The following is a 16704-nucleotide window of genomic DNA, read 5'->3' on the forward strand; positions in this document are numbered from 1 at the left end:
ATAACATTTTTTTATATTGAAAATAAACAGGCACATACAAAACAAAACAAGAAGACACATCAAAACCATGTAGTGAATATAGTAGTGCTAATGAATAAAAAGACTTTCAATGCACCTTTCTCATGCTCCTACCAACACATCCGTCTAACATTGTTATGGAGGGTTTACACAAATGTGGTGTAGACAGCTAAATGTACTTTTTCACAATATTGATTATTCACCAGACCCACACAGATTGCATGTTTCTGTTGTTCTTCAGACTCTTTTGAACTCATCACAGCACTGTCCCTACTGTCCCTTACTGCAGTATCTGTTCAGTTCCAATGACCACATAGTGCTTTTATGCTCCTATTTTTTTTTTATACTGAGGTTGGGGGATGTGTTTAGTATCACTTAAAAGTTCATGTACACAGACATGTATCCAGAACCATATTTGAGTTTTTAGGAAATAACTGGCTTTTTAAACAAATGTCAAATTATGACAGCTGCAATATAATACAACAGAAAATGCATTTGTAACAAATATAAAGGGTATCTGTCCATTTCTGTTCTGCACTATGGAAGTTAAAATTAAACTTTGGAAGACAAAGGGGTCATTGTTTAAATGCACAGGAGTTACATCACCCCAGATAGCCCAATTAATATGGGTGAAGATCCAACACAAGAAGAGAACAGGAAGAAGATGGCGCTGCCTGGGGCAAAGCGAGGACAGATGAGAGTAAATAAAATTGAGTAATTTATAGCAGATTGGACTTTGCTTGTCCCTTTTGCACTAAAGGACATGCCTGGTCACAATTCTTTTACATTTAGTTTTAAAATAACCAGCAGTCTAATACATTTTAGTCTCTAAAGATTCAATTTAAATGAGCTGTTAAACATCCTTTTTACAGGCTACTAGATCTTCAGTGGTCTAAAGCTTCTTTTATTCTTTTACCATATTTTAAAGAGAATACATTTGAAACAGAAAAAAAACTTGTAGACACCATTACTTTTTTTGACCAGGTAATGGTAACTGCATAGGCATACACTTATATGAATAAAGCTCAACAACTTTTCAGGTTAGACTTCGATCACCTTGGGATGCACCCAAAAAATTGAAAATATCATCATATTTTTCTAGTTCCTCTCATTACCAATTATTGGATACCAGTAAATTTGAAAATAAATAACACAAAGCTTTTCAATTCTGGAGAATAAAACTATTTTTTGGCTTGATGTATATAGATAATATTATTTGCCAGGTCTTGGCCTGCTAGCAGTCATCCCTGCCAAGCATCTAGGAGGATAAGATGCAGCCCACTGGGAATTAAAAAAAGGCTTTAGTGCTGCCAGAATGAAAGAACGCACAGCATAAACATTCCCTAAATTCTGCTTCTGTAGGATTTCATAGACTGGCCTTGACTTCATAGACACATTACTGATTTCACACAAATAGAACATTCATTCTTAAACTGGCTGAATAAAGTCAAAATGTGTTAATCTGATATGTAGCAAATTGTGTCTGTGAAGATATACCCAGCAGAAAAAACAATAAATATCAAATATGTACCTAAAACAAATTGGTATTGTGAAACCATAATCAATTTGTTTACGAATATATATCATTTGTAGTAACAGTCACATTAGTACAGTTGTAGGGGAAAACGTGAGATATTTGAGCTTCTTCGTCTATCAATGGCTTTTAAAACATGTTCAGCGATCATAAGATCATTGTCTAAAGAACGCCACATTTGATTTATCTTTTTGAGCAAAAAGTTTAACATGCAAGTTTTGTGTTTCAGACCATGAAGTTCACAGGGGTTGACGTCAACATTCTAACACAAATATTCTTAAACATGGATCATCGCTTTCTGTTTATACTGCATATGTATATCTGGTATACTGCAATGCTGATTTTTTTATCATAGAGAAAGTGGACTTTAAATTCTGCTAAAGAACATATGACACAAACTGACATTCAGTCAATGACTTCATGCTGTCCAGTAGCTTCACATTCTTATATGGCAATAGAGTATTCGTTTTTTGATCCCTTCATTATGCAGAGTACATTTGCCAAACAGTTTAGCATTTGTCTCCTCTGTCCACAGAACACTGTTCAAATAGTGCTGTGACATCAATGTTTTTTTTTTTTTGGAGATCAGCAGTTTCCTCTATGAAAACTCTTTTTGTTCTGTGCCTTCCATATGGTAGACTTGAAGACATATAATTTTTAAACACAGAAGATGGCTGGTGGAACATAGCTGTCACCATATGGTTATTTCGTTTCCAGATGAGATATTCTTTATAAGATACTCATTCAATGTGAGAGAGATTGACGGTGCTCACAGTGAAACTATAGTGGTTACTTGTTGATTGCATTCTAATTTTTTTTAAGCTTTAAGTTTTTAACACATACAAAGTTTCTAAACTCATATTTATTAATCATTTTCTATATAAAAACTTTTTTTACATATAAAAATTTAATGCAGATTGTTTTTCATGATACAGTCTCTTATAAGAAAAGCTCTGCATTGGCTTTGCAGTAATTCGGGGTGTGCGTGTTTGAACCCAAAATGTCCTGTCCCATTTTTCTCCAAACCTAATTAAATTTGATAAAGATATTTGTGTGAATATACATAACATGTTTATTATGTGTAAAGAAAAATTGTATTATCAATATTAAACCTCCCAAGTGTATGACAGCATGCTTATGTGTGTTTTATACATTCACAGCATCTCTCTACCACCCCTTCATGTTTTGTGATTGGAGGAAGCAGAAAAAAAAACAAATGATTTATTACACTATTGATTGCACATAGTAATGAATACTCTAATGCTAGGGAAAATGTGTATAACTTTTTAACTGAAGAAAAAAGGCCAGAGGGTGTAACTAAACTACAATGAATGTTGGGAAGACCCTAATGAAGACACTGAACCTACTCTCTGTATACACAACATGTCTACACCACAGTGCTCCATATCCATAAAAGTAAATCACTTTGCTCATCACCGGGTAAACTAGCTAACATTACACACAAATCACATCCTTCAATAACAAAACTGTATAGCTATAGATAGAAATATGAAAACATTTGTTACCCTAATGAGTAGATACGACATTGTTTACTTCTGATCTGATATGCCAAACTAAATTTTGGATCTAGGCAGATTGTCCATGGCTTTCCGCTGACTTCGGATTTTTCCATTAATCCATTTGTCACTAAACGAGAACATTCAATCTGGAGAATACAAAAAATACTTTTTTTAAATTTACTTTTATTCTTGACTACAGGAATCAGTGTAAAAAAATATATAACACGTATATATAAAACTCTCAATACTATATATCCATGGTCTGATTTCATAGCTTATTCTAGCATATTTGGTTTATATTTTGTTAGGTTTATTCTGCCAGTTTATCTTTCATTTTGCTTTATATTAATGTTGTAAATGCATTATAATAAATGTCATATTTGTAAAGGACCCCATTCTAATCAGCTATGAGTACTGAGCCTAAATAATGGAGATGGATGCTGTATATAATGTGCAGGGAGCAGCTCTTGTTTCATTTGCTCTGGGTATTCATTGTTCACCACATTAAATTAGTTTTGCCTACAGTAACATGGCCAGCTTTAGAAATAGCTCTAATTTAAATTCTATCAGCAACACCTACAGTTTCATTTTGCAAATGAGACTTAATACCTTACTTGTTCTTTCCCAAAGTTCTACCCACCTGTGGTTTAGAGATGTACTTTAGAAAGCGTGTTGCTTCTTCTTCAAGCGAATGTGAAGGGCCAGCCCAGGGTTGAAGATCGATATGCCATCGTACAGGCTAAAAAATAGATAAATAATTAGACAAGAGAAAAAATAAAATAAAGGAATAAAGTAAAAAAAATAAACATAAAAATAGGATTAATAAAAAAAAAAGAAACGCAGCACAGGTTAGCACCAGTTAGTTGCATGGTCATTGTTGCTACTTTATAGATGTTATTTATTCTTGATTAACAAATAACCCAAAGAAAAAAAAAAACTAATAAAATTCCTAGGAAGTCACATAAAGGCAAAAATATACAAAACCGTCATAATGCTACGACATAGTCTCTTAACATAGTGATCAATACAAAAATTAGGTTTTAAAGGCTATAAACAAGCAAATCACTAAAGGTAAAGCAGAAAAATACTCAAAATCCATAAATGTAGCAGCCAAAGAAAAAGATTTCAAGGTTAGAACAGGTTAGTTAGGTTGTTATTGAACCCACCCTGGCACACTTATGTGGTCCACAAGCCTTGTGGTTTTTCTTCTTAGTTGTACCTCAAACTCCTAAACCATATCAAATTGTAGTAAAGTAATTATGGATATCTGATGCATGTTGCCGGTGACCCTGACAATAAACAGGTTACATGTTGAATAAGAAATAACAAATAATGCATGCTTAGATGCAACCAAAACCTACAGCGATGGCTACAATGTTTTTATGACTTATTTTCTTTAATATATTTCTCTGAGAAATAGCGTTTGGAAGACCAGCATTACTGTCAAACATGAATATTATCCATTTGTTGAATGTAATTAAAGTTAGGCCAGTGTAAGAAGCAGATTAGGAGTAATTAATGTATTTTAGATTTTGATATGTATCACCAAGTACAGGTAATGAGATCTCACTTCTGAAATGGCTACATACCACAGGTAAAAGTATGACATTGTTAATAGGATGAACTGATAAGGGATATCTTGAAAGCACAAGGTGTGCTACACAAAAGTTCAAATAACAGAGAAACAAAGGTTCTAGTGTAAAGGCCATGAAATAAGAATTCCAGTCCTTCCTTCAAATCAACATGAACGGTCAAGCACAGCAATGTCTATAGTAAGTTGGGTACACTTGCTCTTGTACAATATTTTACAGTAGTTATTGAGATCCATAAATATACTTGGGGTCTATTTATAAAGCAGTGAATCTGACATTCACCCAAATTCTCTCTTGAAGAATTATTTATTCCCATTGAAAACACATAGACCTGGATGATTTAGTGAATTAAAGATTTGCTTATTAATACATAGTCCCTAAAGTACATGTAAACCCCAATTAAACTTGTCTTTTGTTTTCTAATTCTCTATTAAATATACAATTGAAAACGTGTTTTATTATGTTTGAATAAGTACAAAAATACTAGTAAACAGGTCAGAACCTTGTCCTGTTCACATTTCCTGTGTAATCTAAGGTTGTGGAGATGAGGACAAGGGCAATGTTTCTGTAGTTTAGCAAATTACAACTGAGTAGGGCCAACACCATTCAATTCTACAGTAACGCAACAAAAAATTATGAGCTGAATTAATTTCTTGCACAGAAACAACTACATTTAAGGGATACAAGACTACACCTTTTTTAACCTGCATAGGATTCTGATTGTTGCCAATACCATGTCATCTGTATTTATCTTTCCTTAAAATTCAAATATTCATTATTTAAAAACTTTGAAAAGAATTAGTGATTAGGATCATGTTATCACATTTGCAAACCCAGGAACTCAAAGGAAGAGATCAAATATCAATAAAGTAAATGAGAATAAAATAAATAAATGAATAAATAAAGTAATTGAAACCCTCCAGCACCTATGCACAAACTGAAATATTAGTTTTAAGCAGGTATACCCTTAAATTGTAACCAGCCATCTTTAAGGTTAACTGGTCGACAAAGCATGGGGCAGGAACTTTTCAGTTGATGTTTTCAGTAGTTGTTGATGGTGTAAACTTTCTAAAAGAACCCCTAATATACAAAAAGTGTATTTAGCAGATATGCGCTTTCTAGCTGGCAGGAATAGGTCCAGTTAAGAATCAATATGACATGACTAGTGTGACTATACCATATATGTAGAGAATAAAAAGTTTTCCTGTAGATGATTCAACGGCTGTTTCCAGTTGGAGTTGGCCATAATGTATATTCCAAACAGCCAAGAGCCAATTTATGGAAATCATTTTACATAAAACCTTTCTTGCAGGCTGGGTGAATCCATGACCTAACACATTTCATATTCAACATGATGCATGGAAACATGAAAAGGTTTCATGCATGTGTCTAGATTTATTATTTTAATTAGAGAAAACCGCTCTGGTGAAAAATATAGAGACAAAAAAAAGGACAAGAGGTTTTTATTGTGTACACATCAGCTGATCTGTGTAAAAATCTTTGAAATATTCTGCATTGGCCCTTTTCATTTTTTAACACATACGTTTAGCGTTCATATATTCCATCATAGTAGATTATTTAAACTTATATATAAAAACCTGTTGCTGAAGAAAAGGGAGCAGTAGTAAAACCTTTTCATCAAATTTCAATTTTCTGATGCTTCTTGTCAATGGAAGTTAAATACAGAATCTACTTTGTAAAATTAAACCCTCCCTAGTGGTTGTAGAACTAGATGAAGGTACAGAGAAGTTGCTGTTGAAGTCCTTTAAGGATTAAATAGCACTGGGGTTATTCAAGTTTGTTGTAAGTGTTTAGGAACCATCAATGAGCTTGGTACCCATCTAGGAATGAAAGAAAAAGTTATGTGAAGAGCACTAAAGAATATGCCCCTGTCACTTCTACACTAGAGAAAAATAGAGCTAAAGGGTTTATGTATCCATTAGAGAAATTGCAAAAATCCTATAACTTTGAAGGCTGCTACAATGTAGAGCTCAGCATGTCAGAATTTACATCTGCTTTCAGTATTTTGCCAATAAAAACTAAAAATTTAAATTGATGAAATTGGTCTTTAATGTAACACAGTCCACAAGTCATCACACACATTTTTGGATCTCCAGCATAATGTTTAACTCGTCCCCAAGAAACATTTTGGGGTTTAGGTTCAGCAGATTTGCTAAGAGTCTTGGACACATTTCAATTCGGGGACCAATGATAATCCACTTATCTATGATATGGGACACGCGTGATTTAGCTCTGTAAAGGCTTGCTTGCTAGTTAACAGGATTCTGCAGCATTAAACCCAGCAAAAGAATTGTCAATGTTTCTTCCAAAAGGAAAGGTAAAGTGTCGCTATTGGCAAAAAAGTATGACTCCCTTCTTGATAAAATGTTATACACTACAAGGTTTCCATTGCTCTACGAGTGATATGATACGCTGACCAAAGATTACCTTTAATTTATTGTATCTAAATCCAAAACTTTTAGTTTTGTAGATAGTAAAAGTGTTAAAACTCGTCTTTTTGTTCCTCCACTATGGAGATTTACCTTTTTTTATTTCTTTTATTAACCATCATCACCATGGTAAAAGTTAGGGAAAATCCAAAATTATAGGTTGTTACCAGAACAGAAATATAGAGTGATTGTTCCAATGGGGAAACCTGTTGTATTGGCCTCTTTCTAATAGGATTCCCCTTCACGTTATTGTTTTATCCTTTATTATAAAATGCCAACATATTACACAGCTCTGTCTACTTGCTCCCTAGCAAATAAGTGAAGTGGAATCTCCCTAAAAAAGACTTATTTGTTAACCAAAAAAAAAAATGAGGTATTAAGTATTCCCTTCTATGTAAAGCTTACAAAAAGCCTATAAAATGATTAGTAATTGAGGTAATAAAATAAAAGGTGAATTAAATTTAAAACAGCCCTGTTTCCTGTATGAGCAGCCTGAAAAAAGAAAACATTATATACATTTTAACTATACAGTCTATATAGATTGCGTTCATTAGCCTTTGTTTCAGACTGTTTAAATATATTTTTCTACAGAATGAAGTTTATAAGACCAGCTTTTAATTTGAAAAAACTAGTGTCTTGTACAGTGTTACAAGAGCCCTAAGTCATATTTATCACGAATATGACTCTTCTTGGCCCCAGGCACACAACTAATGACTGTATCAAGGATTCACACGTCTGTCTTGTCATTCAGCTCTTGTTCACATAATATATTTACACAGAAGCTGGAAAGAATACCGAGGCTGACTTCTAAGAAAAATATTTTCACAAGAGACCACCAACAACTTTAATAAATAATATGTGTCATGTCAGTTGAAAGCATCAGAACATTGTAAAAAATGTCTTGGTTATAGGTGATGGCTTAATGATTGTACCACTCAACCTTATTCTCATATTTAATTTATGTACAATAAAACATGACACTTTATATTACTTTGTTGGTAGAAAGCCAACTATCAGAAGTCCACACAAAAATATAAATACATAAAGTAGTATTGTGTAGTATTACTTTTGGGACACAAGTGGTTACAAGAACTTCTTTAAAACTGAATACACAGTGGCTCAGGACCAACCTGCAGCACTGGGGTCACAGGTTGGAATATCAGAACATCCCATCTCCGTGGAGTTTGTATGTTCTTTTCATGTTTGTGTGGCTTTTCTCTAGGTACTCTGGTTTCCTTCCACAGCCCAAAAACATATAGGTAGGATAATTGGTTTCCCCAATAGAAACATTAGATTCAGCGCTCCTGTGGAGGACAGTTAGTGACATATCTATGGATTTTGTAAAGTGCTAAAGAAGATTTTGGTGCTATAAAAATAAACACAGGATGCCACAAACTTTCTTCACAAACTTTTCCCAATCATAAAAATAATGTGCAGAAAGTTTTTTTCTAATGCACTTTAAACCTTTTGTGTGATCCAGTAACATTTGGAAATTTTTTAAAGCCTCTTTACCCCCCTATGCCGCCATCTTATGTCCTGGAATTCTCCTCTGCTCCGGCCACAATGTAAAGATAGTCCCACTGTGGGGAGCATTCCTGACAAGCAGCCAATGGGAACACTCACAGCTGTGTTTATTAAGAGCTATTGAGACTTGTTGTTAGTGAATACAGTAGTTCGCATTCCCATTGGCTGAGAGTTGTTGCGGGCACAAAATATCCTGCTGTGTATCAATCTGTAATGAATGGGGAAAAATCGGGAGGCTCATACATAGTTATTCTGGAATCTACTGCCAGAAATTCCCCTTGAGACATGATAAGGTGGCTACATGCTAGGATATATTTGATTTGAAAAGCATCCAGCTACACTGATTACTAAAGTGAAGAAATTGATGTAGTGGCTCTTAAGGTTAAGGAATACATCAGTAAAGATTGATTTAACTCACTTACCATTGTATTCTGTTTTGTTTTTTTAATTAAAATTGTATTCCTTTGTTCCTAAAATGTTGACTGGTTTGGACAAAGAATGAATAATAAATATTGTATGCGTTATAGCCTAAACTGTATGTCAAGCCAATTTTTTTCAGTTTGAATATGGTGGAGATGGGTTGGAACCCTTGTTTACGGCAATCTAGAACTCCATTGGAAAGATTTTTTCCCCATTTAATACTCACACATATGGGCTTATTTTTACAGCGATATGCTCAGTAAAGCTCAAAAAAAAATAAAATAAACTTATTGCTTATCAATAAGTTCCTTTTCATAAACAGGTACCCTTTAGGCAAAGTTACCAGGGATTCATGATAGCTATAATGAATCCAGAAAATGTCACATATCTTTTTACACGACTGAAAATAAAAAATATTAAATTCATGTTTAAATTCCTCCGTTGTAACAAAGGATTGGGACTGAAAAGCACCTCCTGAGGTATTGAAAAGAAAGAGCTGAGTGGATTGTGACAGTGCTAATTATGGTTGTCAGCAGCTCAGTGCCTTGAGTCAGTGAATTGTGTCTACAGACACACCTGGCATGTGGGAGAGACGTGTCTACAGCTTGGCACATGATCTCAAATTAGCTTCACTGGCTGCCTGACAACTTGCCCATTCTATAAGTGATTTCAATTGTTTCTACATGTTTAAAGTATAAGTCAGCCAAGTGCTCATCTCCCATCATGACTCATAATTCCCAGAACAAACCATTCTCTTTTCTTCTTCACTATTTAATTATACTAAACCGAAATAACCAACACATTTTACTATGGACTTTATACAATCCACAGTTTTATTATAACCACAAGTACTTTTTGGGCATATATCCAACCAAGAGTGAGTGTAATAAACCTTGTTCTACACAAATGGGCTCATTCCATAAACTATGTGGGAGGTATTAGCAAAATTACATATCATTTGCTGGAAACATGAAGAGGTCTGATTATAGGGCAGTGATTATCAAATGAAACAAAATTTATCAGGTGGAGAAATGTTCAGTGCCATTAAAATACATGGAACTGGTATTCTCCATCAGAGAATGTTTGGTGAATGTCATATTCACCATTTTATAAATAGACCCCTGGGTGATTTATTTTCAGTCCTTCCAAACAGATTTCCTGGCCCTTGTTCCTGACTACCATGAAGCCCTTTTATTTAGTTTAAGTATAAAAAAAGCATGATTATATCATTACAAAGTCTCTGGGTATCTGGTGGGTGGCCGCTTACCTGATGGACATTTGGTGAGTGGATGTCAACTGCCCCCTTGTTTGTACATACACAATCCTGCTGCCACTAGGGAAACAATATTGGCTCCTACTGTTTAGCACAAACAAGGCCATCAGTGACCTTGCTTAGAAATGCACACATTTAAACAAAGAGCGTTTCATCAGTGGATATTCTATAAATTTTGGGGGCGTTGAGTTATTAGCAGTATGGCATATCCAGTAAGTGCTTTAATTTATGGCAGTGTCTTGATATATTTTGTCTTTAGTCATAAGGCTTAACTCTTCTGACTATGTCCTGGTAGTATAAAACATGCAAGGTGCTGTCATGCACCTTTAACTTTAACTCTTACACCTATCTTAGTATGTTTACAACACATAAATTGAATATGGCATACCACTGACGACTCCTTGTTTGTATGTTACAATGACCTAACTTCTTCTCTAAGGGGTAGCCACTGCTTAAGGCATCTACTCAGTGGTCACCATTACAGTGAGGAAGAAAAAAAAACACACCACCATCTGTGTGAGATCATCTTGATGTAATTCCTTATGGAAGAAGCAAGTGACATTAGTGGGTCATCATTTCCTCTTCTATGAAGTAGGAGACAATTGATGAGGAAAGGATTCCATTTTGTGTATTATGGCAGAACTCACTTGAATACAAAACTGTGTGTACTGGGAGGGCAATTATAATGGATAGCTTCTGCACATCCTTTACTGTGTCTGCTGGAAATTAGTCATTTCTAAATATGTAAGTACTATGTAAAGACACCATTACAAATATTGGGGACTGCCTGTATTAATTTATGCTGCTTCTTCTTTTGCATCCAGATGGAGGACAAATGCTGTATATTCTTGCCAAAATGTCCTATGCAGTCTTTCCATCAGACACATCTGCTTTTATTTGTCACTCACTACACATTGTGGTGGCCTACTTATTTCTTGGCCATCTAGAATGTAATTTTTATTTTTTGATTAATAAACAACTTTTGCTCCAAACTGTAATATAATAATAAATGAATTAAATCCTAATATATTTAATAGGATTATATTAGTATAGTTTATAAATAGTTTAGTATTACCACTGTGTATGTGAGGGGCCTTCTGACATGCAGAAGCTGGGGTTCCAGGTACATATAAGTAGATAACTGCATATTAATATTTGAATCCCCTTTAATGAATGTTTAGATTAATATGAATTATTGCATATTTACTTTGTGTTCTCATTTTCAACCAGCATGTGAATAATTAGGCTACTTTTTACATGTTCCAGGCCCTATTATGCTTTGCTTAAAACAGCCTGTTGATTACAGAGCTCAAAAACTTTAAGTTGAAATCTACCTGTGTATTCAAAACAAGTTAAAGCAATGCCTTATCTCCTGTCTGTCGCCTTCCTTAAGCTACGTACACACTTCCAATTATTATCGTTGGAAAACGAACGACCAACGATCCTGCACGATATCTACGAACGATCGTATAGCACCGATCCTGCACATAGAGATAACGACACGATCGTTCGTAGATATTGTACACACAATAGATACGATCGTTTGAACGATAGAGGAACTATGTGCACGACAGGAAAGTGAACGAACGTTCGTTCATTACGCATGCCCAGCCCATGGACGATCAACGAACGACCGTACACACGAACGATGTCCAACGATCGTCGTCCAATCCGATCCGCCGGTCCGGTCGTTCGTTTCCAACGAGTTTCCTCGTTCGTCGGCATCGTTGGTTACCTTTTTACGAACGATTTTTTGCCCAATCGATCGTTCGTCGTTCGATTGGAACGATAAAAATTGGAAGTGTGTACGCACCTTTTGAGTGTTCAGTCAGAAGAGGCAATATCTATAAGAGTACAGCTATGTAAATAGTGTATTTAAAATAATTATATAACAGTTTCAATTTGACTAATAAAAATTTGAATTCGCTAACTTAAACAGCAATTTCTTTGAAGGTTATTGACAGCTACAATGCTGCGGCTTTTTTTTTTTTAAGGTTAAGGAATAATAAAAGACTTGTGTAATATAGTCCAAGGTGACACCAGACAGACACTTGTTATCTGTGTCGCTCTCCAGTATCTATTTGTATGCATATGACCTTCTCTGTTATTCTCTGTTCTTCAAAGTTATTTTAGCCTGTTCCCTTCCTAGATCACACTTGTTAGAAACACAAATAACTCATGAATTGATTTACAATTGGTACAATAAATTAAAAAAATAAAATAAAAAAATCAGAGAAAGCTTGAAAAAATATAACAAATTAAATATCTAAATGGCTTCCAGTATCTTCACCATTTCCAGTAAAGTTGGGTTCTCTAAAGCTTTAACTGTGCAATACTTATAATTTAAACCAAACATATACTATACATCAGCGGATGCCAACTGGTGGTCCTTGGCTCTGTCCCCCATATGGACACAACCCACCCACTCTCCCATCACAGGCTTAGACCTGCTTGATAAACATCCTGGGGGGACAGCAGCACAGGCTGTGGACTTTTGTTGTGTCCACAGCCCTGCACTAGTGTCCCCCCATGATGGTAAGCAAGCAGGTCTGAGCCTGCGATGGGAGAATGGGAGGGTTCTGGCATTATTATGTCACTCTAGGGGAAACTTCTTTGCTTTACATCTTAGACTTTTGGTCTCCTGGACGACACTGCAGTCTTTTATCGGTTGGACGGAACTAGAGAAATTGTGGATTGCACCTATCCAACCGAATTCTATACTGTGGAGCAGCAGTCGCCAACCAGTGGTCCGTGAGAAAATGTTGGGGGTCCGCGGCTCTGGTCGATGCACCCCCAAGCGGGGTCAGGAGAGGGACCCCACTGGGGGGGATGCACCGGCCACAGCCGCACACCAGGTCCCCCGAGCAGTTCCCAGACTCAGGGAAGTGGGCGGGGTCATGTCCCTGCACACAACCTGCCCACTCTCCCATTGCGGGCTCAGATCTGCGATGGGAGAGTGGGTGGGGTTGGCATAATGACATCACTCCGCATGCGCGGTTGGGAGCCAGTGGTTTTAGTGGTCTGTGGACCTGAAAAGGTTGGCGACCACTGTTTTGGAGTACCTTATATAGGGCTCCTGAACTCTCCTTGCTATCTTCAATGCAGTTCACTAAGCAAATTTGGTCTCACTGTAAATGTAGATTCAAGCTAACCTCAGAGCCCTCACTCCTCAATTCTTTTCTTTATACCCCAAAAATTTTGGTAAGCTCAACACACCACATGGCTCGTTCATGGCATGAGGGCTTGCTTTTTCATTTTGGTAAAATAGTACACCCTTGCACGGGAAGGCTTTTATCATATCAGGAGATTCTCCAGGAAATTTAAGGTAACAGGCATCTCCTTTTTTAGTTATCTACAAATTCGGCACTTTGCACAGACTTTAACGAAGGATCTTGTATTTCCACTACTCACCTCCTTTGAGAAATGTCTATCAGTGGGCCCTCACAGAAAGGTGTAATTTCAGGAATTTACAAGGTCCTTCACCTGGATTCAAATTCTCCAGTAGTGAAACATGCCTATGTGCAAAAGTGGGAACACATTCTGGGTAGAGCTCTTCGAGAGGATATTAGTATTTTCCAATAGCAACAAGCTCTCTGTGCACTTTAAATAAAAAAAATTTCTTATAAAATATTAATGCACTGGTACTTTACACCGGAGGTGCTTCAATGGATCTTTCCAAATACAAGTAACCTCTGCTGGAGGTGCGGTTCTGAGGTTGGCACTCACATCATATTTTTTGTTTTTTCCCACGCATACCCTCATATTAGAGAATGGTTAATGACCTATTAGGGGAGCTGTTTAAAAAACCTTTTCACCTGGATATATTGACCCATTTTTTGGGGCTTCCTATCAGTGATCTTCCTAAACCCTATAAACGTTTAATGGCTCATATTCTAACGGCTGCTAGATGCCTTATTCCCAGGTACTGGAAATATGACTTTCCCCCCACATGGACAGCACTCCGTGACCGTATAAGGGATATTTTTAGCTCATGAAACAGCTTACGACCAGGCTGCATGATGGCCTTGACAAATCTGAAATTGTTTGGGCTCCATGGGAGACATTTATCTCAACTCACCCTTTAAGTTCGATCGGGGATGGCCCCCAGGCACACCTATCCCTGTGTAATGGTAATTATTTACAAAGTCATGACCTAATTGGGTTGTAGACCCAGTCCTTCCCCCATCCTTTTTTCTTCTATCACTTTTTCTTCCCTTCTTTCTTCTTGATTGCTTTTTTATCTTTACTGTTTCAATCATTGGTCCACACAAATGCGGTTTAACTATCTTCAGTGGCCATTTACCACAGGATTACACACATATTTTTAATGGATTGGGTCATGTTCATATTATCCTGACAACTTGATAAAGTTCTGCCTTTTTTAATTTTGTGCTGAAACAATTTTTTTTTTGTTTTGTTATAATCAACCAAATTGTATTGTGCATCTACTACTGTTTGTTTTATAACCTCATTGTGTGCCATTTTTGAATGTTTTACCTTTTCTTCGTGTTTTCTGTACTCCCAGTGTTGTTTAAGGTTTTTGGTTACTGTACCTGTAGTTTAATGTTTTTGGTTACTGTACCTGTTATTTACATCTCTGTTGAAAAATTCGTTTGTAAAAAGAAATGGTTAGTCCATGCTAAATACAGAATGGGGCACCTACTATGTAAATGTAGGGGTAGATACCATGGGACATGCTACAAATTTTCAATGCTGCAGTTTAATTCCTATGGAAGCATTTGGAAAAGAAAAATTTGCTACTAAAGGGCAATTTTTTATTGGTGTTTTTTTGTTTGGTATACTTATGTATATAGTGACAAGTCAGGGATTTATTTTATGTAATTTTGCAAGCAATAGGAGATATAACAATTGTAACTAGAATTTGCTCAAAGAAAAAAAAAAAGTAAACAGTGGAAACATAATTTGCATTTGTGGGACATTTTCAGAACACCAAAAAATGATTGTGTAAACATTCTCAAAACCTTTAGTAAATAAATCAGTAGGTTGTAAACCTTTAGTAAATAAATCAGTTGTCTACACTTGCAGGGTGGGATATGCATGTATTGTAGAGATGTACCCGATATGTCTTTTTATATTTTGTCTTGACATTAACTTTACCATACTCCTTAAACCACACCCACTATTCAATCTTGCAGTACCAATTTTTTTTTGGTGTGGTCATCTTTACTGCCTTAATATCAAGGTATAAATTTAGGAGGTGTGCTATCTGCAAATTTATTTATACTGTACACTACAGACTACATGCAAATATTTGCGGAAAAAATATTTTGTTTGGTGTACGTTAACATTTGGTAAGCAAAACTTACTACACCATTGAGCACCAACACAATATTCAGCAACAGAGGAATGCCTGGCAGATATTTGCATTGTTTCCTCTACTATAACTGCTAAAGTCATTATTACTATTTGGAGAATTTTTGGCTCTGCTTGTATTCTAAGAATTCTGGGAGTCGGCATTCTAGAGGAAATCCTTATTGTTCACCTGTTTGGTTCAGAGGTTTCTGGTCCAGCAGATCAAAAAAAAAGATCTGTACAAGTTTACAACTCGGCGCCCCCCCCCCCCCACTAGTATTTGTTTCCAGAGTTTAAAGAAATATCAAAGATGCTTTTCAAATTGTTTTGAAACTAAGATAGTATTAGAATTAAGAAATGTGTCACATCTCACTGATGTCTTCAGTGCCGAGTATGCTCTCCCACTCACCACACAGAAAGTATCTAACAGTACCTGTGCACATACAACAACACAAAATATCAGGCTGGAAGTCATCTGTTTGAGAGTAAAGTCAATTTTTTATCATTTTTCTAGGTAAAATGACATGAGCCTTCTTTCATAACTGTTTGTATATATTTTTTAATTGAAGTCGGCAAGTATTTCCAGCTAATAGCAAAAAATAATAGATGAAGCTAAAGTGATGGTAAAATTAAGCCCATCCCCATCTTACATCATGCAGGAGGAGTGCTGTCAGTTTATGCTCCTGATGCTGATTATTACTGTACTAATAAAAAACAAAACAAAAACAAATGTTTTAGAAATATATTTTTAGGCATGTATGCTTTGTTTGGGGTAAAAAAAATAGTTTGTATTAGTATAGTTAATGGAAAGTACCTTAAATATGTTTATCACTCATTTGTATTACTATAAACAAGCTTACATATTAGATCTTAAATGTAGACATAACTAAAACCTATACTTATCTGTTCCCAGTCATGCAGGATATCTAGCAATCTTATATGCTGGGCCCATGCACCTCCTAAGCACTCACATATATTTTTACAAAAAGTTTATATTTGAAGCACTGCGCATATTTGGACAAAGCTTATAAAATGTGGGCATGTGGCACTGCAGCTTTGT

At 35.7% G+C, this 16704-nt stretch overlaps 1 protein-coding gene across 2 annotated transcripts in view; it reads right to left on the reverse strand.

Annotated features, from left to right (window-relative positions):
- METTL24 (methyltransferase like 24) overlaps window positions 1-16704 on the reverse strand; it is a 40930-nt gene that overhangs the window by 20220 nt on the left and 4006 nt on the right. The window contains exons 1-3 of one of the 2 annotated variants that reach the window (XM_072408763.1): window positions 4239-7256; window positions 3713-3811; window positions 3079-3218 (exon numbers count right to left, since the gene is read on the reverse strand). In XM_072408763.1, coding sequence (XP_072264864.1) covers window positions 3079-3185 — 107 coding nt within the window. In that variant the 5' untranslated portion in view covers window positions 3186-3218; window positions 3713-3811; window positions 4239-7256. Of the gene's footprint in view, window positions 1-3078; window positions 3219-3712; window positions 3812-4238; window positions 7257-16704 lie in introns of those variants that run through there. The other variant, XM_072408762.1, reaches the window with a different exon arrangement.

Source organism: Pyxicephalus adspersus, chromosome 4 (assembly GCF_032062135.1).
Source record: "Pyxicephalus adspersus chromosome 4, UCB_Pads_2.0, whole genome shotgun sequence".
In the NCBI taxonomy this organism is placed as follows: Eukaryota; Metazoa; Chordata; class Amphibia; order Anura; family Pyxicephalidae; genus Pyxicephalus; species Pyxicephalus adspersus.